Below are 27,962 nucleotides of genomic sequence, written 5' to 3'. Positions count from 1 at the left end.
TATGGACAAACGTAGCTTTGAGTGATTAATGATTACGTAGGTATTCAATGGTATTATAGATCAAGTGCATATTGACATAGATTTGAGCAGATGACATACATACTTGATTCGAGTAAAGGTGGTGGCAGGGGCGGCTCTACCTTAAGGGTTCGTAGGGACCATCCTCACATCGTTATCATGTCAAATATACACGTCCGATATGTTTATCATTGTCAAAATATACCTATTTAATTACATGATTAAACTAAATGAACTATTTAATTTATTTTATACATCTAAACCCGTCGTATATATTTCTTTAATACGTGGCTCAGTAAAAAAATATTTTTAAACATTTTCTGTAGCGGTGTGATGCTGTAAGCACTATGTAGACAAATGAAGATTACTCCGTAATTTTTATCTCTCACAATCTTACAGCCAGTCAGCTTAGTCTGATTTGCTCTGACAAATGTGATACCTACCTGAACTAAGCTAATTATTTGGCAAGTTCATCTGGTTATTTGGTCGGTCGAGTCATCTTATATTGTTAATCTATTTTTCTGTACCGTTTGAAGTATTTTTCTCTGTTATTATTGATTAAATCTCTGTGAACTCTGAATAAATACTAAACCGGAAGTATTTAGATTTTATAAATAAAACATACTATTTTTCTAAATTTTTTTCAGCAATTTATTTAGTTTTTAGTATGTTATGAATGACATAAAAATATTTGCATAATTTGTCAAGGCATTTTATGTAAAAGGACATTTCTCATTTTTACCACTCCCAAAATTCCTATGATAAATTCTGTAATAAGAAATTATTCATGTTTTTCTCATTTCAGATAATAAATCAAAGAAAATACCCACCCAAAGAACCACTATCAATTTCTCAACCCTTACTTATCTTGAATATAAGATTTAATCAGTTTATTCCCCGTGTCACGTCTTTCTAAATAGCCTGTTTTTATGCCTTTATCACGAGAAAAACTGAAAACATCCCTCTAAATCACAGGTCCTTTAGAGTCCATATCACGAACATGAATTACTGTAATACATCATGTTGTAAATCCATTTATTCAAATTTGTATACATTTAAAAAACAACATATTTCGTAGATTCAATTTTCATATATAGGTATTATAGTTGACACCGTTATTAAAACAACTAATAATTATGAAAAATAATAGACAACCCGTAATTTTAATGTCTTCAAATAAATTATTAGTTTCCAATAGTTGTGTATCTGCCTACTAATAAAATTTGCACCCACGGTGGAGTGGTGGAGCAGAAAGTGGATTTTATCGACGGCTGAGCAAAAAAATCTTGTTGTTTTTCAATGTGTGTCTTGGTGCAGTTCAAAAAACATAATAATTTAGGCCACCACTAACAACGATTCCTCGTAGAAAAATGTTTGTTAATTATACAGCTATTCTGCAGAGCCAACATTCTCCGCTTATGAGGCGGAAATGGTAATTTACTTTTTTTTAATTATTCAAATTTTTAAAAAGAAAAATGAGTAGGATTTTATATGTGACTAAATTATGTTAATAAAATAGAATAAATGCTGGCATGCCTGCAAGCGACTGGTGGGGTCGAAAATTCTAGGCCGAAGAAGTAAACTTCTAATTTATAAAACAATTATAAGGCCAGTGGTCACTTATGGCTGTGAGACTTGGTGCTTAACTCAAACCGAGGAAAACAAATTAGCTGTCTTCGAGCGTAAAATACTCCGCAAAATCTTTGGACCCACGTTGGAAAATGGGAACTACAGAATAAAAATGAACCACGAGTTGGAAGAGCTGATTGAACAGCAAACAATCATAAGATACTGTGAGTCCCAAAGACTACGATAGGCGGGACATGTGGAGAGAATTCCTGAAGTTAGAGCGCCAAGGATCATGACGAAGTGGCTACTCCAACGGAAGAAACCCAGAGGCCGTCCAAGAAGGAGATGGGCTGACGCCGTAGAAGTGGACTGGCTTCATATAAGAAGACCCGGTGTAGTGTGGCGGAGAAGTGTGGCGAGAGACCGAAGTGCGTGGAGAGCGGTTGTGGAGGAGGCCAAATCCCACCCCGTGATGTAGCGCCGTGGCAGAAGAAGAAGAAATTATGTTACGTAAGTGTGTTTATTTATGTGTAGGTATATTATAATAATATCAAATTGAATAATATTTGTGTAAATTGAATAATAGTTGGGTGAAAAGCTTGCAATATTTTTTCGTAAAAAGTCTATTAATATAACATCAATTGTAGAGGTTTTACCCAACTCTACAACAACTGACATGTCTATGCTCTAAAAAGCATAGAGAAAAGCAGACGGAAACGTCAGAAACTGTAGAACTTCAATACAGATAAATACTTAAGAGATACACGTTCGTTCTTAAATGTAAAAGTAAAAAGATCGTATCATTATAAACCTGTATTTATATTGCCGTGTAACTATCAAAAGAAGTGTAAAGTAATTCTGCATTATACAAAATACAAACTATAAAAATGCCCACGCGTGTTTCCACTCATCTACACTATTGAATACAACCTGTGTGAACATATTATATTAGCGGGGTAGTTGACACAATACAACAACCTACCCCCTCAATGCCATTCAGTGAATGCTATGTACCTACTCAATTTTGGAGTAAAAATGGTAATTGACTTATTTTATGATGTTTTTGTTTATCGCGATTTGATTCATTTCATATCGAAATTTCATATAGCCTAAACGCCTACTTGACTCATGACAGACCCAATTTATATAATATTCTAAAATCTAGATTACTCGTTATGACTTTTTGTCACTAACGATGACATATATGAATAATATAGAAAAAAAATCGTAACGTCGATCTACTAAATCACCCCGTATTTGTCCCTTGGATCATCCCCTACCGCCCCCATACTACCATAGTGTCAATTTATTCCGCCGGGTGACTTTTGACATTTTGGGGAATATAAAGGAAGGCTTTTTTAGATTGAAAGCCTTTGAGTTATGTATCTTTAAACGTGTCCCAGCGGACAGTCGCCACGGCACCCCTTTCCTCATCCACCCAATTTTTATATCCAGATTTTGTTTTTTTTTTCATTCATATTCAACAAACCGAATTCGAATTCGAGATTGGTTTTTATTTTACGCCAATGGAAATCATTTTTATTACAATAAATGTATACGGGCGCTAAAATAATATTATCTTTGAAGTGTCAGCTATGAACCTTTTTTAGTCTATTGTTTTTCATTCTTTTGTTGATGAAATAATTTGAAAGAAGAGTGACACGTGTCTAGATAATATCAAAGTCACATTATATCATATTGTGTGATCCCTTTCTAATAAATAAACAATTTTATATTAATTATACTAATAACTATATTATACATATTATTATATCCACAGTGGCCTGGTTGCTATGGTTGCTAGAGTGGCAGTTGTTTTTTTAAATAATTTTGATCAAATTAACTTATGTTTAATAAAATAAAAGGTCCAAATGGGTAGGGCGAATGCATCACAACAATTTCTCGTAAACACAGTAATGTTTATACAACCTCCACAATATGGAAAATGGAGGTCTATATTCTGCTGTTTTAGGAAAACACTAGCTGACTTGCAGACTCAAACATGTTCAATGATCCAACGCAAATCGTCGATTTTGAAATAGCAATTACACGGAACGATTTAGCTACCTACTTGATCGTGTTAACGCTCAATTTAATTGGTTCACAATATACGCTCAGTTGCCAGTGTAAACAATTAATAAGTAAACCAAATATTATATATTGGTCATCTTGGTGGCAACACCAAACAGTATCCCCTCATAATATTATATTAATACGTGTGGTTTTGGTGTAGAGATTACATTACAGCAAATTACAAAATTCTGATCGTATTTACTAGCGTATTATTTTTATTTTGTGTTAAAATAATGAATAAAGTCAGGCAACCTTCGTCATGTAAACTTCAAATTTACGTTATGTCAAAGGCAAGACTTCGTGAGGACCTACCCAAAAGCTTATGCTAGATACCACTATGTCACGTGAGCGCACGTGCTATCACAATCAGTACATTCAACATTAAAATCTTAACAACCTACAAAATATAGTATCAATAAATAGGTATTACCAGTCATTCGTGGCCCTCTTCCAAACCACTAAAATCAAAGATGCATGAAAGCACGTTACTCAAAAATCTGTGAACTTCAAAATAATGTTCAAAATTTGTCGAGAAATGTTAAAAATGGCGGCTGTTAAATACAACTGACATCAGAGCATTAATACAAAAGAGATAAGGTATTATCCGGATATAATGCGACCAATTTCTTTGCATATGAGGTACAGTAGAATCTCAATTATATTATTTTTAACTTACCTACGAAACGTTATACTTACCATCATCTTGCTTCTCAATATGGCTACTATATTTAAACATAACACAGTTAACCATAGTTTCTACAAAATAAACTAAGGATATTTACCACTAACTTTATATTTCGAATAAAAACTATATTATATATATATATATATCAGCAACATGTTCTCGCCCATTCTTTCATGTGTCTTCTGTCTTACTATATAACGCATATTACGGATATTATACGCATGTTGAATTTCTCTCTCGCACTTATGGTTAGTTTTTGTTTAGACTACACAGGGAACAAAGACAGGTGTGGAGTAACAGGCACCGATCTCGAGTATGGAAAAATATGGGATAAACTTAAACACGTATCAACAATACGTCATTCTAAGCTTATCCTTCATTCTGACAACTACTGCTCTTGGTTTATGTACCGGCGCTCATTCAATATTGGTAAATTTGAAGGTTGCAACACACACTATTGCACGTCGATAATGTACGTTTCATTTTCGTTGAACACTCACACATTGCTTCAAAATGTAGTGTATTGGAGTATAGCCTATCTAAATTCTATTTATTAACCTGTTCTGTGAGACTACATTATTTTACTTATGAACGGAGCTACATGTGTTAGATAAATATGTATATCCGATGAATGCTTAAATACACAGCATGAAGAAAATATTTAAATAAATTAATGTAGATTACAGACTTTGAAACCAATAGCCTCAAATATCTATATTTAATATATATTAAAATACGTACAGGTACATTCACTATTTTTCTTTGAGTATATAAATTTGATAATATTTTTTATTAACAATATAACACATGTATAACGTTATACGTTATAGTCAACCGCTAAATTAACATATTGTGAATTATCCAAAATTGAGCGTGTTATTTTATAAATATATATACGAAGGATGCTTAAATGCACAGAATCAAGAAAATATTTAAAGAAATGTAGATTGCAGACTTTGAAACCAATAGCTTTAAAAATCTATTTAATATAATAAAGTACGTACATCCACTATTTTTCTTTGAGTATATAAATTACATATTATTTTTTATTAACATTTTTACACATGTATAATGTTATACGTTATAGTCAACCGCTAAATTAACATACTTTGAATTATCCAAAATTGAGGTCTAGACTGGAAACGAGTAACGTTTACACATTTAATCAAAATATATCTTTAGTTAGGTACTTGGCTTTGTGTTTATGAGAGTAGGTATACTATGTAAATTATACGAATTTCACGAACGTCTTATCTTGTGGGTACGATAATATGCATATTCAACCCCTTTACCACTGTAGTCAGAAGTTGATATATATAATGACCAAGTTCAGAGTCCATTTTAATATTTTATCATCAATATTCTCTGACATAGAATGTAATTGAAATTATTGTTCTAAATTGATTATTAGACTGTTAATTATCATTATCAAAATACTGGACAATATAATATATAGTTAAAATTAATAACCAGACACCGTACAAATCTATAAATTTCAAACCCCTGCATAAAATATGTAAATGAATCTTGAGAGATAGGAACCTACTAACAATAGTCAGTGAATTATTTATTATAAGTAAGATATACTTGGTTATAATCTAGCTAGACAATATTATAATTCCTTTTCAAGAGATTCAGCATTTATTAGCGTTTAATTCATGATAGTTTATAGAATTAAATATTCATTTGTTATTCAGAATATTATATACCTAAAAGTCGTTCAATATATTTATTTTCTTATTTTTTTTTTTGTGTTAACTGTCAATAATTCATGATGGAAATGCATTGTATTATTAATTTAATTTAATAAAACGCAGATTTTTATTCCACTTTTATTAATTAATATCTGGACCGGATTTGTCCAGTTAAATATTTTTATTTTTGGTGAATACCTTTTATTCTTGATCCATATTTCCTTCTCAGTGTAAGCATAAGCAGCAAAGCACAATGCAAGAAGCCATGCGATGCGTACACAGTTTTTATGCCTCTCGCGTCACGCACGCATCGCACGACCACTTGCAGTGTGCTTTGTCTTCCGGCTTGAAGATCAAGCTAATCAGATTCAAATATTGTTCTAAATCGACTGATACTCGTACATCATTAATCCTAGGTGATACATACCTAATTTATAATAAGTACTTTCAAATATAGTTAAACCAAATCATTAAAATTTTATTAACAATAAATTATTTACTAAATTGATTAAGGTGGAAAACTTTGTATTGTATGAACAAAATAGCTACCATTTCGATTATTTTTGGTTCTTCTTCTTATCGTGCCATCCCCTAACGCCCTAGTCGCCCACCGTCATAGCGATCTTTGCTTTATAATCTGTACCCCGGAATAGTTCGGTGGAGCTACACTTTTTTAACTATAAATTATTTAGAATTTCCAGTCGTTTATATGTACATTTATATACTGCTATTACATTAATTGTATAAGATTATTTATTATAAAAACAAAAAAAATATATTCTAGCTTCTACCATTTGATATTATAATTTATACTTGCTGGTAAGTGGTAACATTCTCTGAGAAACATTTGGATGGACAAAAAGGCTTTGATGCTTGGCCGTTCTAACATTTAGAAATTAGGATCATGTATACCTAAGCGAGTTAGGAATTCTGCAAAATTGTAGTGATCGGCTTTACAGTGATTAATTATTACAATTGTTATTCCCCTATCAAGCATTTTATTATTACATATTAAACTTTAAAGTAAATTTATCTAATTTAGTCACCGGTGCACGTGTATTCTTTTAATCCTCAGCATCTCAATTAAATAATTCATTCATAATAATGTAGAACGTGATACGTGGTAATCAAAATATTTTTATTGGTATTTCAATACTTTGTTAAGTTGTTCGGACATAAAATAATTCTCCGCTTTTGTTTATTCCAAAAGTCAATAAACTGATACCGCAAAAGGTACACATAAATAATGTTTTGTTGCTCGAATGAGCTAAATTTAATCTTTTAAGCCGCTAAGTAGCGCTAACGCCGTACTTAGCAAATAATGATAATACCCAGGGATAGGTAAATTTCCCAGTGAACTTTCACATTTGGCAATATCCATCCTGCGGAAAAGCAGCTTAGATTTTCTCGAGCGAAAATTTATCGCATCTGATTCATTCGATTTGCACTAACATCGTTTGCTTCTCGGCTCGGTCACTGTGGACCTTACCTCACGTTATCTCTACTTGATAGAATATACAGGTGGGCATACCTGCAAATGTTATTCCGGTGTATTTATTATGCGAATACAATTTGTGTTTGCAATAAGGCAATCGGTGCTATGTTATTTATATTCTAAAATATATTTTAGATAAACATATTGATTTGACTTATATACGTAGTATAATAACATATTTTTCGGTGACCTTAATCAAGGTCACATTTTTATTCTGCTTTTTTAACTAGCATTAGAGTTTGAATTTAGGTGTCCGACTCAATGATATGAACGTATGATTTACAATCAATCCATGTAAAAAAATGTTAATTCACCCAATATAAGATGAATCCCCTCTGGAGTGAAAATATAACCTTTCTTTAGTAAAATCGACAGGTACCTACCTATTTCTTACTAAAATAATTTGATAATTAATTGAACATTCATTTACTTGGTAAAATTTATTATTATTGTTAATGTTTTATCTGAATCATTTATGTTAACAGCTGTTTCCGGTTATAAACTCATATTTGGTCGACTATGACTGACTATGTACCTAATTATAATTTTGGTTTCCAGTGAAATTACACGCGTTATCAACGAGTTCCTTCCATAAAGAGTGATTGTGTGCATCAGTCATTGTTAATTCAGTCAATTTCTTGGTGGTGTCTTGATGGTGTCGGAAGGCATACGCCCTGAAAACTTCTTCTCTTCGATGCCACCACATATTACCTTTCTCTTCAGGCTGCTTGGATCTCTTCTTAGTCCGTGACCGAAAAATTAAAGAACGCAACTCTTGTAGTTGGGCGAGAGCCATTCTTTAATACCTACCAAGCTCATGCAGTTCAGAACAATTGTACGCCTGGTCGTACATGGAATGCGGAATATCCTCCGATAGCACCACATGTCTAAAGCGTCAATTCTCTTCTTATCGACTCCTCTGAAAGTCCATGTTCAATAAAATTCAAACGGATATTTTTTTTTAAATATCTGTATATTTTTAAATGTTTTGCCTAAATGGAATATCATGTCATTGAAAATGTTGATATTTTAAAATGAAGTAATCAGGATAGTTACATGATCAATTTATTCACTTTTTGAAATGTCATTTTTATTATTTGATTTTATTTGACTGGACGTTTAAATATTGTTTATCAAAATGATAAGCGATACCGTATGCGGATTTGTATATTTTAGAGTGATTATATTATTATATATCAACAGCATAATAAATTCATTTCCTATCAATTTAGTAGGATATTGTATGTTGTTTATAACGTTTTTAAATATCAATCAATTTGTCTACGTGCGCGACTAATGGATTAATATTTTAAATAGCTTATCACGCATTTAAAATCGCATTAAATATTTAAATGGCAACACGATGTATTAAGCATTTAAATGCGCTGTCAGAAGTTTTTGATAAAATACCGATACGCAGAAAGTGTAACACACCGGTGCTGCATTAAATATGCAAAACAGCCGATCCATTATTCTTTCATTGCTCTAAAAATACCGAAATTGCCAAATAAAAACCTATGAATGTTTTCAAATAAATGGCAATTTTCACCCACGTATTGAGACCTTTACTGGGTGAATTATATCGTCCGTAATCATATGTGAAATAGCCGATATAATGCCGTGGGTCGCGCAAATGGAGCATTTCGCAGACATAAAAAGAGTCTTAATGTGTTCATTTTATTGCTTGGGGGTAATCTTTACCGAATAGCCGCCCTTAGAAATGTTTCCCTTAAGTTGCTGTGCAAAATTTAAAGGAAATGTGCCGAAATTCTACAGCAACAAACAGTGACGTTCTAGTATCTACACAATAATATTATTACATCATAAAGACAGTCAAAGGTCACGATAAATTAAGTGGGTTAACCTATGTATTTACTTGCCAAAATCTCTTCCTGACAGTATTGTTTTCTTTGTTTTATTCACCGTTGAAAAAATACAACATTTATATTGAATTACTTAGAAAAATTAAAAATACATTTATTTTATTATGAAATAATTACTAGTCGTTCTAAATTACTATCATTAGTCAGAGTTGATCCTATATTTTAATGAAAACTTAATACTTATAGGTTAATAGATTGTGGCTCCTTGGTATTTTAAATATAAATATTCTCCAGTCCAAACGTGTGAATTAGGTAGACCCAGAAATCGAATCTCAAACCCACAACTTAATAAAAAAAAAAACAAGCGGAAATGTTACCACTTGACCATCACAGGCTCTTGGTGGCATGTTTTGCCTACTACAACCGAGGATGTTTGAAGATAAAATATGTCTCGAATTTATTTATTAAATGACACAATATTTGGTAATATGTTAATAAACATTATCAGTATCATTTAGCTAACTTGTTGAATAAATGAAGGGTGAATAATACTTATTCCCTTTGGTGGGGATGCAAAATAATTTCTCACCGATAGTAAATTTTGCACGCCACTGGGAGGCGTATTAACACGATACACTGTCATGAAATTTAGATCATAAATAATATTCGCTGATAACATTTAATAGTTATGAATATTCATGTCGACTAAGATTAAATTCTAATTTGAAATCTCAATTTTATGTAACAGGGATATATAGATGTAGAGAGTGAATTTTCTCCGAATTTAATTTTTGGTAGCCGCATAAAGGAGATGTTAAATTATTTATAGAATTTAGTTATTTTGACGCATTCCGAGAAAGGATTCAATATGCACATAAATTAGTTTAATCTTAATTATTCTTAATACAGTGTAGTCCATAAGTCATGTTCCAGTTTGCTTACACCATTAATTTTTAATTATAAAATGATTATAAAATTAAAAAATCATTGAAACTTCTAATTAGTTTGTGTATATTTTTATATTATTATTATACCTTAGTTTCGCCTTTCGGCATCATCAGGCGTCTTATATCTATATACCGGTGCCACCAGTAAGTGTACAAATAATATTATTATGTAGTCATGAGAATCGAGTAACTAAGCAGTGACTCGGAAATGTTCGTTCAATTATAGGAATTCGTTCTTACTAGTTAGTTCATTTGAGTCAGTGTAGTAAACTTGTATGTATTGCGCAATGGCATCATTCATGACGTCCCACTACTCTCGAAGAAATAATCATGGCATCAAGATAACTTGCTTGTGATGTCATGAAACTGTATGTTGTATTCGCATAAAAGCTGGTGACTGTTTCACAGGCAGCCTTTGACTCTGACTATGGAAACGTAGCTTTTTAGCGATGACGTCGTGAGTCAGTCATGATGCCGCGTAGGCCGTAGAATATGATGCACGACTGAGTAACGGCTAGGCTGTGACTTGTGCAGTTTAAATCAGTCGTACATCTAGTACATATTATTATAATCTGAGATGTGTAAAGGCAAAACAAGGGTAGCAAAAAACGATTCCAGTAGAATGGTATAATACTCACATCAATTACTTAGTATTTACATTTAAATTCCATTAAGTATGCACTCTAAGTCAATAATATTAACTGTGTTGAATATTATATTGCGTAGGTGTCTCTCTATATACAAATTTCTTACTGGATGCTGTTTTTAAATTGTTGTATTGGTATTAGCTTATTCACATAGACTTGATGGTAGTTCAATTAATATCCCCAAATGAATAGGTCTGGTACTGTCAAACTAGGTGAACGTATTGACTAAACAAATTTGAAATTATTCACTCTCCAGTGAACGGTCTCATTGACGCTCAGGCAATATGACCTGTAGTAGCTTACTTGCCAATTCTTGTTAAATCTACATCAACGGATTATCTTCAACAACAAACTGGTTTAAAAAAACCTATCATTGACCGATATCGGCCGCCTTCTTAATAGTAACAAGCAGTACTGTGGTGATTTTCGAAAAAAACCTGATATTTTTTCAGGTGTAATATTGCACAAAATTATACAGATGCATTTTTAGCTCCAAATAAGTCAACTACTGATCGCTTCTTTTGAAAACCTGCCAATAATATCATAATCGTGGAATTTTTAAAAACAATCCTTTCAATAAAAATTATGTCGATATGCGCGTTGTGTTTGAATAATTTACTTTTGATTTATGAAATAAAATTCGATCCCACACGTTCATTCCTTAATTTTCCATATTGATACTAACGAAACGTTTTAAAATATGAAATACAACATTTTATGAATATTTAAAATGGGTTCACGAATTATAGACCATTCTGTGTATAATTTGTCAAATTTTGTCGTAAACCAAATTCAAGTAGTAACCAAATTACTCAGTTACTTGTTTTTTTCTTACTATTACTATGTTATATTAAACATCTGTTATTATTGCGTATGATTCTTTTTACACATATTTTATTTTCTTGGGTTTATCTCTTATTAACAAACTAATATAATATGTCATTCAATGTGTGTAAATAGATGTATGCCAATAATATATTGTTTGCACATACTCGTAAATCGTCAGCCTTCCATTGTGTGTTCATTCGAAATGGGTCATTAAATTTGAAGATAAGTCACCGCGTCAATTACATTTCATATATCATTCTTACTGATTAGGTCATTCGAGTCACGAATAACAAAAAGTCTCATCGTATGCATTCACGGAGAACACTCTGACTTCCTTCTGTTTTCAGAGTATTTACAAAGTACTCTCTGACTCGCCCCTAACTTCATAGCGTTCAGTATTTAAAAAATGTGGAATGCGAACATGAATTCTCAGTAAATGAGAAGTATATAAACTTAAAGTTGTTTGCTTGAACGCTTGCATATTTGAATTGACGTTGATATAATAATAATATAAAACCAAGTAATTGGATAACATACTCAAAGGTGTGCGACTTGACTAAAAATCTTCCAATTCAAATAGGATACATACTTCGAACACAATATAGGCGTTGGACAAAACAATTACCATGGGGTACCCAAGAGATACAAAAATCTCGACATATAATTATTATGACAGTGATAATGGTAATAGAATCAATAGAAATATGTTTATCAACTGACAGATGCTTGATAGATAATAAGTTTGAATTCTAAATTAGAAACTTTCTTTCGAACTATATTTAGATCGTTATTTTCAATCCGTTTTTCAACCTTCACCTTCGTTACTTTCATATGAATGGATACTCACAAACAGAGAACAGTTTTTTCATACGTATACAAATCCTATATAATTTTTATTAATCTGAATTGTATTTTTTTTTAAATAGTGTGTTCAATAAGAACATATTTTGTTAATTGTAACTCTTTTCAGTACCTAACTTTTCTTGTTACAAATACTTTTTTTATCAGAGTGACTTTTGTCTGTCACTGCATTTGTCGTTAACATTTCACCGTGAACTCATTGTGAATTTCAAATAAGTCGACCTCTTTTATTTTAGGTACCTACTCCCAACTGACCTTTAGAGGGAATGCAATGCATAACAGCGTTGCCAAACTGCAGCTGCACTTGTAACAATATTATTATTACTTGGAGCAACGTTTCGCATAATTTCCTAGCCGGGCGAGCGTTTAATGTTTTGTTTATGCTGAAAACGGCTACATTGTGTTTGCAATCTGCCAAACAGTTTACAGTGTACACAGGTTGTGAATGCATAAATAGTCGTCTACAGCCAATATTGATAAAGCCAGGCCAAATCCTACACACTATTTTCAAATACCCCCGAATCCTACTTGTTCGTAATTAATCATTAGCATTACCATGAAACCTACTTTAAATCGTGATGTTAATTTATTAAATGAACACCTCATCATTCAATATTGAAATATTATCTGAAAATCAATTTTAAAAATACCTTACTCATCTTTACTTTTTTGTGGGTTAATTTAAAATCAGAAACATACGTGTGTATTACAAAAAACATATTTGTAGCGAAAGAAACAACCAACCGAATAAGCAACCGGTGTAAAATTAATTCTAAATTTATTAACTATGCATCCGAAGTCTTATTTTAAGTTCCGGTAAATAAAGTACATTGGCTGGAATTCGATGGATACAAGTACTGGTCTCACTTAGTATGTATGGACAGATATTTTTCAAAAACATTTTTTCCAATACGTGTGTTTTAGGGATTATCAAAATATTACGTAGCTATGCTCAATAACAAATACTATTTTTTTTTAATCTTATGTAGTATTCATTAAATAAGAAATACATAGTTTACATACATAGTTAGTTACACCTACCTAATAATTGTAACAATATTTATATTAACGTAGACATTTATAATGACCATCCTAACTCTCATGTACCTACTCAGTATTTGCGTATCTATCACAATACTGGTCACCCAACCTGAGAATAATCTTTGAGGCTGTTAATGAAAACATCTTATAAAGGTCGAGGTATAATGAATATTTATAAATATAGTCACTTTATGGAGGCTAATAGGTCACGTAGGTGGCATATGAAAAATCAAAGACGACGCTGGAAAGGAAATGTACGTAAAATGGTGGACGGGCTACCAGTATGTCAAGTTATATACGCATCTCGATAGTTTCTAGTATCCAAAAACTACCGAGGATTGTTCAAAATGACGATTATAATAATCCAAAAAGATATAACATTATGTAAAATTGATTACATTAATTAAATACATCGTACATTAAACATTTAAAAAAATATACATATTATAATATATTCTCATTCATCTGCAGTGTGGAGATATTTAATAACACTTCAATCGAGTCCCTATTCGGCTGCGTGCATTGCTCAGAAGGCAGTAAAGTGGGCTCCAATAATGAAAAGCTGTAGTGTATAACGCAGGAAACTCAGAAATAATGGGAACTTAAATACACAACGGGTAAGGCAATAGCAGGTAACCGACTCGAGTAAGGATGAATCCGGGTTAAACTTACACATGTGTCTAGAATACGTTTAAAGTCGAATACTGAAAACTGCTCTCGGTTTATGCATTTACGCTCATTCAATGTTGGTGTATTACACACACTATTGCACGTGCATAATGCGTGTTTCATTTTCGTAGGACACTCACACATTCAAAAGCCTGCTTCACCATGCGGGGTATTGAATATAGCCTACTGGTATTCTATTTATTATCTGTTCTGTGGTGTAACGGCATTTGTTTAAAGATGAATACAATTGTTATTGTATGAAGATTACAAAATTCAACCAGTATATAAAAGCAGATAATATATACTGGGTAAACTTAGAAGTACGGGAGACGAGTTAGTAGGTATCGACATCTTAACTAACAAGGTCTTATAGTAGGATTTATTTTATTGTAGATACATCAACACAGATATCTCTGTCTCACGATATTGTATTGACCGAACTCGTAGGAGAATTGTTGGTAGATGCGGCCTGCCTTGTCGGAATTGGACAGCCACGCTGGAGGCAGGTAATATTTAATATTAGAAACTTGCATTTACCTGCCGCCAAATGTCGGTTCTGATTTGTTTCTGAGGGGGCCCAAAATTTAGGTATCATGGAGTATCTATTTTATCTAACTAAAATTAACCAATAACAATATAAGAGTTACTTAATGTCATGGCCCCCACAAAGGTGGGGTTGAGAGGGTTCTAGCTAAGGGGCCCGAGCTCAGGATTGCCCTGGCGTGGTGGGTCGACCAGATAAATAAGATAAACATACATATTAAATTTGCTCTAATTATTAAAAAAGTCGCTGTGGGCGCTATTTTACTTCGAGGTTATTATCATTTTTAAATACTTATATGGTTGTGCGAAGCAATTTTTGTTTGTTATCTCGACAACTTCATTATTCAATGTGTTAAAAATAGCTAAAAATATACTGGATTTTATTTGACTTCGAACACCATTTATAAAACGCTACTGTGGAGTGTCAGACTGCCTGCCAAAGATCCTGGCCTGGGGGTCCACTTCAGGATGTGGGGGCCATGCTTAACATACTTTATTATAATACTTCTTACTATAAAATATTTTGAGGGATCGCATAATTTAATTTGTGCAATTTGGTCAGCATGATATTATTTTTCTATTAATTGCTCACAATCTGTGTGTTTATTGTATAAGATACTAATGTTTCACAGTTATACATTATATAAAGTAGGCAAGTACTGACTGTTATAGTCTGAGAAGATCCTTGAGTTTATCTTTGAGTATGATTGTGATTTTCTTCAGCACTGTTTGCCCAGTAACTAATTCTAGTATATTCTCATAAAACGAATTCTTACAACGGAAACCTGAGACTACACTATTTATATTTAAAAAATCTGTAGACCCTTTCTGTACTGTTCATATATAGCATTGTATATAGTGTTAGTAAAACTACAACAGCTCACAAGAGGCGTATTTTTAAACATCACTTCGTAACTTTTTTTGTTGGTTGAACATAAATTTCATTGTCTGTTAAATTTAAATGTAGGCACCTAAAAGTTTTAGTATACCGTAAATCAATGATGCTATTTTATTTGAGAATTATATCGGTAGCTTCCAAAATACTGTCTACACTACATGATACAGTCTCACGATGCATAATAATAAATTATTCATCTCGTGTTGACCTGTAAATAATTAACACGAAAATTCAACGCTATACCAATGAAACCTATTCCGATTTAAATTACCATTTTGATGATCGACGGATAGGACATTAATAGTGTCGACACTGTTGACAGTTGACAGTTGACAAAGGGAAACTCTCAGAATAATTGGAATCGCTGTCAGTATAGGAATCGCTGGGTCAGCATTCAAGGACTCCCATTAATTGGCATTGGAAACAAATATCTATCGCCTATTTTAATGCTAGCAATCTGACAGTGCTGATATTTGTTAGCGAATCACGGAACCTTACAAAGACATCAAATAATCTTAGCTTTAAAAACAGGTTTTTCCGGCGGATATTAAATGTGGAAGACAGTCTCAATTCCTGCTTTTTCTTGAAACTAACCAATCCTAGAGTCTTGTATAGTGGTACCCCATGGTGTCCATCAGTAGCGTGCGGTGGCTCTTAAGATCGGGCATGATCTTCGTTACAAATAGTTTTATCAACCAAAACAGTTATTTACCAGTTACCTATTAAAATATTCCTTACTTGAATTATAATATATAACTATATATCTATGCGGAATGTATGTGAACAGTTTATACTTATTTAAAAAAAAAATTTAATATGTCAACAGCTTATCACATGAAAATAATAATTATAATATGTAATATAATACCTACTAGTATTATTATGATAATATTTGATTACTTCCATGGTTTTCTAAGTTAATGTTTTCATAATATGCATATTTTATATAAATACGAGTATCTAGGACTACAGTATTTATAAACCGCACACTATTGGTTTCCATAATATTACGGAAAAAAGAAGGAGCTCTATAGATCCACCAGTATAAGTTGTCCGCTAAGTGAGGGCGCCACATATTAACATTTGACAGATCATTTTATACTTTTTATACTGAGATGAGCTCAGTTCTAAATTCGAACACCTGATGATTTATGAGGGTATATCTATAGTATGTCTTCTTTATTGAATTTGAGTTACATATATATATCACACTGGACATATATAAATCACTAATATGACCGCTAAACAAAATCGTATCTCTAGTAAGTATTTAAGTAACTAAAGTTTTTAGGGTGATGAAGTATTTTGATTTTGAAAGTTGGTTAAATTTGCGATATTTTAATCATTTATATGCTGCTGCTCCGTGCTATATACTGAACTTCAGAATGATCTAAAGATAATTTGGGGATCGTTATAAGGTTGGGTGTATACCCTTAAATAGCTGTCAATATAATATAATATAACTCAAATATTGTAGAATTTACTAGTATAATGAAGTTGTACCACCCGTATTCCGTTTCGACTAATTAATTTATTAACAATATTCTTAAGTACTGATTAATAGCTCACGTTTCTTCATTTTTCTATCCATCGTCTAAAAATCTCAGTCTAGAAGCTTTGCCGGAAAATGTTGAAAACTCTTACCTATACGAATATTCACTATACAATATACATACACGTAAGTAGTGTGCCTAAGTAAAGATGTATCCTTTATATATTATTAAAAGATCCCCCTTGAGATATCCCTCGGCCCACGCTTATGTCAGCCTTAGCCGTTAATAAAGCGATATCTCCACATCTTCCTGTACGTTAAGATTATTTATTGCGTTTTCATTAAATAAATTGTTAAGGTCACAGGCTTCCGTATCAACCTTGAAATTTTATTTAGGAAAGAAATTTGTCATTCACGAAGGTATTTGCTACTGAGTATGGATGACAACAAATGTTTAACAAGATATTATTGCTTTACCGACAAGAGTATCATCATTTTTCTTAGCTCGTATTATTGTTTGTCCGGTGGTTGTTTGTACAGTACAAATCTTGCAATCGATTTTTAACTAGCTTCCCGACTAGCTAGACACTTGAAACTTTTAGAATATATCAGAACACAATGCCAATACATTCTTTTAATACTTTTAGCAATATTTAAGCAGAATTGAATTCATTTTCAGTTAATTCTATTTTGTATGGAAAGTTATTTCAGAAAATCCGTAAAAAGTAAAAGACTATTATTGGTTGCTAAGGGGGTGGTCCTGGCAACTATTTTTTTTATTATTAAGGAAACAAATAGTTGATTGTATTGATTTGATATTGATTGTAGTATTGATATTGATTGTAGTATTGATTACAAAAATTTAAAATATAATAATGAAACGTTATTGCAACCAGCAAAGTTTTTATAAAATTATTAATATATACGTGCGTTACTATGGAAATCAAAATGACATTTCGGTATTCTATATTTTTTTGTTTGTTTGTTTTTTATTTACTTCATATCAAGGACAAGTTTGAGCATATTGAGCATAATAATTCAACAGAAAATTTAAAAACGTTGTATATAAAAATTTCTTTTTATTTTTTAATTATTATGATTTATTTTTTATAAAACTATCTCTACATAATATTATCTACTGATCTATTTCATCCACGCAAAATACAGACTTAATAATAGACTGATTCGATTTTTTTTCAATTGGTAACAGTAGTTGGGTCTAGCGCGTTCCTCCACCCAGCCATTCCATTTCTATGAATATCCAGTCTGTACTTTTGACACGTGCATCACTATTACATTCGACTGAGAGATGGATTGAGCCCGCGCGATCGACAATAGTTGCATGTAAGTACACATAATACTCTCCGGACATCACCTCATCACTCCACCGTTGTTATCTGACAATTTTACTTACTCTTAATAAATTTTTCCAAATGCGTTATTTTAGAGACGTTTTTCATTTAATTTTGGAACCTTTTAAGACATCAAGATGAAACTGTACAAAATTGATACAATCAATAATTTTTATAAGATGTGCAAGTTTTATTAAAATTCGTCTAGTATATTTTTAGTTATAAAGGAATAACCAGACAATTTAAAAAAAATGGTTAAATCATAACCAGTTGCACTTCAATTTTATCATTAATATAGAATCTTTATTTGATTCCTGGATTTTTCTTGAGATCTCAATATCTCAGAATTTTATATTCCCGCATTTCAGGATTGTTTTTCTATTTACACACACAATACTTATAATATTCAACAGTGAATGTTTCTACATTACAAAAAAAACGTCATTATATTTTAATATGTATACCACAATAATGTCGACTTTATCATAAAATTTTACGAGATAGTCGTTCACTTTAATTAATACTGTGTTTTTCTAGCTTGTAAAATTTAGGAGACATGTTTACTCCCTCATAATAATAATAATAATAATAATAATAAGGGTTGCAACTAAAAGATTATTTTATGACATCCTGAAAATATCCTTTCACCATAAATCTGGCACGTTTTCACTAATCCCAGAATAGGGATTAGAATTGAGAATACTAATCATAAAATACGGCACTGACAGCCCTGTCCGTGGTTACAATATATAATAATATTCAATATACTTGGTTTAATAATCATTATTTATAATATAATATAGGTACTATTAAATGCTTGCTATCAATAACTTCAATTTTTATAAAAATTGTAAAAATAGTTACTGGTACAGTGGTTCCTATATTATCTAGAATCTAGTTACTATAAAATATCAAGATTAGATCTCAAAAATTATACTTAAGTATTTTAAATAAACCTATTTCAATTATTCAATGACTTTGTGACATCGTTAATTATTTTAAATGAATATACCATAGCAATTACTTATATTGGTCTGGGATAGCTGAATTATATACACAGGATTGACGAATCATGCGTTACAAAGACACTGTCATCCGAGAATCTGAAAGGCTAATGAAGATATTATGGTCGGTCTTGTAAAATATAGAGGGGGATTAGATCCTAAGAAGGTCATATTATGGGCCTCCATAAAGTAGAGGTACATATCATGTATTAACAGATTTTTGTTTTTAAATATTAGCCACTTGCTTAACATATTAGCTTCATATTCTGACTCCAAACACACATTGAAAAACAATATCTGTACTTGCCAGACCTAGAATTTGAACCTGAGACCCACGACATTATAAGCCGACGCGTCAGGCGCCGGCTATCGAGAGCGTATAATGACTGTATTATCCTATAAATTGTAAATTGACCACCTTTCAAGGATTAGGCCAGCAGTTGCTTCTGACGGTCTCATAAGCAGCAGGGCATGGCTGCAATGTAATTAAGTAATACTAAGTTGTATTTCATATTATATTTCAAGACGGATCGATTGCTTAGAGGCGAAAGTACTCGCTCGAAAAGTGTACGTACAATTCAATTTCCTATAAGGTGGTTACAAACACTTTACGTTCCGAATATTTTCTGGCCAAATTCCGAGAAGGCAGGCTGTACGATATCTGATATCTAGTTATTTATTTTCAACCGGTCGCCCGGTACGATTATGATGTTATTACTTGCGATGTTTAAATCTGATTTTATATCATAAGCTAATTACGCGTATCTCAAATAAAAACTGTTTAATCTCTCTATATCATAAGCATAAGCAAACATAACAGTCACAGCTTTAATATTAATGCATGTTTAACGTATAAAAATTGACCGATTAATAGCTAATTTGACCTTTAAATATTTAAATGTCAATCAGGTTAGCTGACATTTCATCAACTCTATTATTACTATTTATAGGTGTCAACTGACCGTAATATTATTGGTAAAAAAAATACTCAAACGGAAATGCGGCCCAATGGGTAATTAAATAAAATACTTAATTAGACCTTCCGGAATACGTTCTAACAAAATTGGCATGAGACACTTTTAGAATAAATATTTATTTTATTTTTAGATCTAAGACGATAAATGTGATCAATCTAATTACATGTGTATTTTATTCATCCTTAGTAGATATGTATAGACGTATAAATTAATATTATATATATATATAGGTATGGGCATCAAATTATAAATAAATATCTATATTGAATTTAATTTCCAAATAAAAAATTAATATAGACTGTAACAATTGTAAATGATTGTAACAATTACAATAAGTTAGTGATAACTGTTACAATAAGTGATATGTTTTAACAGCACCTCTCTTGGCTATGATAAATTTTAGAGTGAGATAGACAGTTTTGACAGTTCAGACGGCTAACTTATTGTAATTGTAACAATAAGTGTTAATATTTCGTTACTTTCCTACCGTAGTTAGCTGCCATAAATTCCGAAAGCAGTTTTTTTGTATAGAATAGATGCGCTGATATTAAATATAATATATTTGATATTCTTGTATAAGGTTTATCGGTTTTCTTTAGTTAATACTTTTAATTTAAAATATACGTGTTACATACTTGATATATATATATATATATATATATATATATTCTATCAAATTGGGCCAACTTATATGGCTAGGCTTTATGCACAAGATGAACGAGTCATGCATGACAAATAAACTGATATTAGGAAAGCCGAAAGGCAGACGAAGATCTGGTTGACCTCTTACAAGATGGAAGAATAGTGTCGAGTTTGATTTAATGACTCAATTAAGGGAAAGCGAATTTAGGCAGATTATGTAAACAAATAAACACATAGGGTTGTACCGCCAGGAAAAAGTGTTGCATATTTAATGTTTTAAATTTGAGTATGGTATACCTATGTAGATAATATATTACGTAACAAAGGTAATATTAACTGTGTTATTATTTTAATTAACATTTAAATCTACATTATATTAAAACTAAGTATAAAATACTACATTAAGATTGATTTGAATTTAAAAAAAATCTTCAAACAAGTAGCCTCAAGCCGATAGTAATAATATCTATATATCTTAAAAATTCCATTTAATAATGAAGTTTATCCTCTTTTTCTTTCAGGAGATGCTTGTCACCCGTACGAGCCTTTCAAGTGTCCTGGTGATGGCAACTGCATCTCTATACAATACCTCTGCGACGGGGCACCAGATTGTTCGGATGGCTACGATGAAGACTCGAGACTCTGCACTGCAGGTGAGTTGATATATCCAAGATTATATTTCCTCATGTTCTCTTGTAACCGTGCCTTCAATCAATGTCAGCTTCTGAATTTATGGATTTCAAATCCTGTGCCATTTTGATTTTTAATGTGTATATGGATCCAGATAATATACCTAAAAGGCTGAGCGAATTGCTTGCAATGATTTATCGTAACAAAAACTTTTAAATATCCTTTTCGGAATTGGGACAATGTGGTCGATACTGAACTGTACTATCAATAGTAATGATAGTCTTTCCTATATAAAGGTTTTCAGAAGAAATATTCAAAAAAAGTTTAACCAATGATAATATTAGCAAGGTACATACTAATAAATATCCATTATCCAATAAATCGTGAGGCCAAATAGGAACATAATGTATCCTTGATTATAGCATTTTTTATATTTATTTAGCGATATATACATTATTAAATTAACGTTTACCTTTTTTGTAAAATTTATTCGATAAAACTGTCTATTTAAGGTTGTAATTGCCACGTAATTTTAAGGAAATAGTGACATTTGTGATTTAGTATATAAGTATTATTATAATATCTAGGTCCATTCTTGGCCGTTCAATAAATGCTGAAATAATTAATGATAGAAAAAAACATTTTGTTTTCTAAAAAAATATTTCTATGGGATACTAAGTATAAAGTATGTAATTTGACGTATTAAGTCTTAATACATAAAATTTTGTATGCTTTAAAAAAACTTAATTTAAAAGATTCAAATCGATTGATCATCGAGAGCAAAATAGACAAAATATTTATTCAAATGAGAAAATGTTTATCACTTCTTGACAAAACTAATTTTACAGATTGTTATAAATACAAAGTAAATGCTGAATCTATTGAAAAGAGAGAAAATCTTCTCTTGAAATTATATAATATATAATTAATATATCCGCGAGCGGGAGTTTTGTATACAATCCATCAATTTTGTTATAAACTGTCCATCCAATGTATCAACTCATGGATAAATATAATATTATAATGGAATGTGAATATACGTGTCTACCTTGAAATTAGTATTTCCAATCGTTGATAGAATGCCGATGGAAATTCATATAACATAAAAATATATACTATGTACATTGTCAATGTTCTTCCGTTGATTATGTTATTCATTTCATATTATTTGTTTTAAAACACGTGTATAAAAAAACTTAAAACTACTCCATTTTCGTTTATCACCATTAAAAATCCATTACTAATCGCTTCGAATATTTAGTGGAAATACATTAACGTTAGAGTTGAGTCAGTATAATAATATTATATTTAATGAATAATTAAGAGACTACTAGCAGCAAACATTTGACAATAATTATATCTAATAATATGTTAAAAGGAAGCCGTTTAGTGAAAAATCTTTTACAAAATGATGCTTTTATTCGTGTTATATTTTTTTTTTTTTTTTTTAATTAAAATTGATGGTTAAATAATACGTTTCACGGTCGTGGCGTGCGGACAGGCTTCCTCTACATTGTGGACTAATAACAATAAAGATAATTGCGTCCGCGTACTAAACTTTTTTTGTTAACTTTTAACTATGAGATAACTCACAAGTGTTGAAAAAATATTACACATGCAAAAATGTCCTAAAACGTGACTCTTTTATTAGTTTTATGGGGTGCAGAAATATGCAAAAATGTTAGAATTTTTCACTCTCGTTCATTTTTTACAGTTTAAACAATGTTAGTGCGGAATATTTTATAAATAAAAATGTTTATGAGGTCATTATATGACACATATATTTTAACAGAAATATTAAATGAAACTCCCAATAAAACTTATAAATTCTTATTTAAACTGCAATATAAATATACACTAATGCATTCCGTTTCATTGGAACTGGGGCTTAAAACATAATATTAATAAATAATTACAAGATAAAAAGAACTTTTTATTTACAACGTTTTTAAATTTTTTGTTGAATCATATGAACTTAACTTGACTAGCTTAAACGATAAAAAAAATTGTACTGATAGAAATACTGAATAATGAAATGTCATTTCATATTGATTTCCATTGTAATGCACGTATATAGTATTTAATAATTTAGTTGTTAGGACCCCCTGATCCCCTAGCAACCAATAATGGTATCGAAATAACTTTTCATACAAAACAGAATTAACTAAAAGTGAATTCAATTATACTTAAAGATGGCTAAAAAATGCATTGGCATCGTGTTCTGATATATTCTAAAATTTTCAAATGTCTAGCTAGTCGGGAAGTTAGTTAAAAATCGATTGCAAGTTTTGTACCGGTCAAACAACCACCGGACAAATAATAATACGACCTAAGAAAAACGTTATAATGTAAAATATTGAACGTTTTTAGATATCACGATATTTAGCCAAGAAATAACTTTATTATTAAGTATTACATAATCGAAAATAAATAATGCATATACCTATTTCACTTATAAATTCACTGTATATTGTCATTCGTAATAGCTTGTGATAGAATATTACAACTTTGTAAAGATATATTCATAGTCAAAGACTTAAAATTATTAGTCATTTAGAAACCGTACTGAATATTTTGTGGTTACCTGTAAATTGTTCGTAAAACATTTCACCGTGCACAGTTCGCCGTGAGCTTTCTTATCGGAAAGAGATGACCGTATACTATACGGTCTCCAAATTTATTAATTTAATAACATTAATTCAATTTTCACAGCTGATTTTGGCAAAATTCATGAATTCAAGAATAACCTAACGTAACCTAATAAATAATCCAAAATATTGGCTATTTTCAAAATTTGTTTGCTGCTGGCTTCCTGTAAAATGTAAACCGATAAGAAACGTGTTTTATTTAGACATGAATTTCATGTCAGTACTATACGACCCAAAGAGGTTGGACTTTTATAATTTCCTTGTGCTCTTCTCTCCCCGGCACTTTGCATTAGAAAGTAACTTCTTTAAACTCAGTCAGAGCTCACTTTGAACGTAGCAACCTTAGTCCTGGGTATCTTCTCCTAGGACATTTCCGGCCTAAAACTGAACAAGATGCTTCACATCGCCAATGTAGGGCCACGTGATACGCTTGATTAAGACCGAGTGTAGTACATGGCGGGTTTTGGTTTGGAGGGATTAACTTCAATGGTCTTTATATGGCCATATATTTCCGATAGAACATTTCACGGTGTTTCAAGTCTGATACGACATTTTGTTACCCATATTTATAAAATGAAATGCAAACAAAATCTGTAAAACCTATCCGTCTATTATATTATTTAAAAAAGGGTTTTAAAACGCTAACCATATTATAATGGGAGTAAAACTGTCAGAAAATTTCAAGATATCGAATTAAGAGTAACCATTGTTCATGGAATCAATAGATACGATTATTACCATAGAATTACTATGTTAAATAAAGTTATAGATACATTTTAAATGCAAACCCATCGTAAGTAGTTACATTATATTCATAGGTGAAGTCTTTTATTTGCGCCAAATCAGTATCGCATTAGTGTTGACTTAATAATATGATAATGAGGTTGTGATATGTTTATTTAATTCATAATTATTATTATCAAAGCGGCAAGCCTTGGTTTATTGATTGGTTGTATCATATTATAAGAAAATATACCTATAAACATTCTCAAAAACAAAATAAATCGAACTATACAGTTGTACTTTTGAGATGATGATTGGTAATAAATAATAATATGTTGATTATTTGTCGTTTAGTTTAGCGCGGTGTTCTTTATGTGTATTTTTCTTTCGAAACCCCTTCTTTTGTTCTTTGTCTAGATCCAAATTTATTTTTGACAGGAAAGCCATAAATTATAAAAAAACTTAAATATAAAATCGATTACTAAAAAGTTTCAGTCAGAGAAACTGTAGATTTTTTGTAGAAGCTCGAAATTTAAAAAGCTCCTAGAATAAAACCGATATGATTACAGGAACAAGAGCTCGCATATAATATGATTCTAAAGGGGGGAAAATCAACTTAATATTAATATTAAATTTAATTAAGAATACTTTCAATAATTTATCGCTCAGGGAAACTTAATAAAATCCACTATTTTGAAAATATTCCCACCGTATATTAAAGTTAGATTCAGTTAGATTACACGCGCCAACGAATTCTTATAATATTTCTGTTTTAATAAATTCAACCAAAAAGAAAACTGAAAAATGTAATAAACAAATAAACTTCATTTAATAATACTTATTTTTCACTAAAAAAAACAAATTGTTAATGATTCTGTAATTTTTAATTATCTTTAGTTGAAAAATCTTTTCAAGCCAGAATTCTAATTAAAATATTTCGACCCGAGTTGATTACAGAGTGTGATAAGACAAGCCATCGCTTTGGCAAATAGACCAGAATAAAACCGGCGGACAAAAATAAGCCCTGGAAAGAGACGTCCATGTGACGGACTGAAAAATGACCTTTCGAAGTTTTCGCTGCTGTTAAAAGTTCACAAAGAAAATTCATTAATTACTATTGGAGACTTTGAATTAGTTACAAACATTATTTCAACATCAACCTTTGCAATATAAATATTCATATCACAAACTACAGCATGGTAATTTTACTTACCAGACCAATAATCAATATTATCACGTTCAATAAAGAATATTACATTATTAAATTAAATTATCTTGTAAATTAATCGTTTAATAAATTCAACTACTTCTACTGACGTATTTAGTTTACATTCGTGACGAATCTTACTAATTAAAATATAAATACCTGTTTTTACTATTAAAAAAACTATAAATAGATTTTGAGTTACAAACATATGTTATAATATCAAATGGTTATTAAATTTAAGCCACACGCTGATCTAAGAATCTCAGACTAATATTATACGACCTTTAGTAACAACGAACTAGTCCTGACTTGGTTGAGTGAAAGTTCAAGTCAGGAATATAATATTACATCTGAGCTCTTTTGAATATGTACATTCTTTATTATGGCAGCAGACAAAACTTCGTTAATATGACGTTTGAGATATTAATTTGTTGACTTTAAATATTAACTTTGAAAGTTTGACTGAAGATAGCTTAAAGCTGCCAAGCTCATCGTAATTTGAATGTGACCTAAGAATAACTAAATAATAAATACATCTTTTTAAATTGAATAAGACTAATAAATTGTATTTATTGTTTTACGGATAATTATGCTATAATTAATAATAACTCCATCAAAATTTCGTTGTTAATTTAACCATGTAAATGACATAGCGTTGAATCGTTAAATAAAATATAAATTTACTGCGTGTACAAAAGTAATGTTTCAATTGTGTATCCACATTATGACCTATTTTGAAATTACTGCCGTTTTATTATCATCAATAATTAATTTTAATGTATCCAATAAACATAGCTGTTTTTTCAACCAATATACGAATGTCGACAATTATTTTAAATATCAAATTGGCCAATTAAAATACCTTTATTAGGTATCTGCAAATTGGTGTTCACAAAATGAAACGAGTAATTCATAATTTAAAATAATACGTAACAATTTTTAATCTATGAATATATCATATTATAATATAATAACCAATTTCATAAATCTTTAATCAATCATGGCATATCAATCATTAAAATATGATTAATTCTTCTTCGTAGAAGCTAAAGAAGAATAAAAATGTAGCGGTCTGTATTTGATACAGTGAATGAATGTCTTTTAAATGTGGTGTTGGTGCCGAACGCTTCGTATGTCATGGATAGAGCACAGTGCAAACCAGTCAATTATCCAGAAGCTACAGATGAAGGAAGGTTCTCGACTAAATATTTGAGATGCATTCTGGATAACCTTCAGAGACTGGTGGTTTTAGGTAGCAAACCAAGAAAAGCGTCGAAGCGCTAGAGCGACCAAGTGAAGAGCTTACTGGAGATAACCTTCAGTCTACCCAGCGAGAAATAAAGGTTCGAGAGAGGTGGAAAGTCTCGGTTTCTCGGAAGATGACGGAATTTTAATGTGGCCACGATCCACAACCACGGATAAATGACCAATAAGAGAGAAAAGAAGAAAGTTTCATTCAATGTAAATGTATTCAACATGTTTCTTGGAAGTATTGA

At 31.0% G+C, this 27,962-nt stretch overlaps 1 protein-coding gene across 1 annotated transcript in view; it reads left to right on the top strand.

Annotated features, from left to right (window-relative positions):
* The window catches only part of LOC147065386 (prohormone-4), a 200,868-nt gene that overhangs the window by 127,717 nt on the left and 45,189 nt on the right, over window positions 1-27,962 (top strand). The window contains exon 3 of the mRNA XM_085956792.1: window positions 21,780-21,911. Within this exon, the coding sequence (XP_085812918.1) occupies window positions 21,780-21,911 (132 nt within the window). The remainder of the gene's footprint in view (window positions 1-21,779; window positions 21,912-27,962) is intronic.

Source organism: Rhyacophila brunnea, unplaced genomic scaffold, assembly GCF_057557595.1.
Source record: "Rhyacophila brunnea isolate RB1 unplaced genomic scaffold, BYU_Rbru_1.0 scaffold_6, whole genome shotgun sequence".
NCBI lineage: Eukaryota > Metazoa > Arthropoda > Insecta > Trichoptera > Rhyacophilidae > Rhyacophila > Rhyacophila brunnea.
This window is presented reverse-complemented; position numbering and strand designations above follow the sequence as displayed.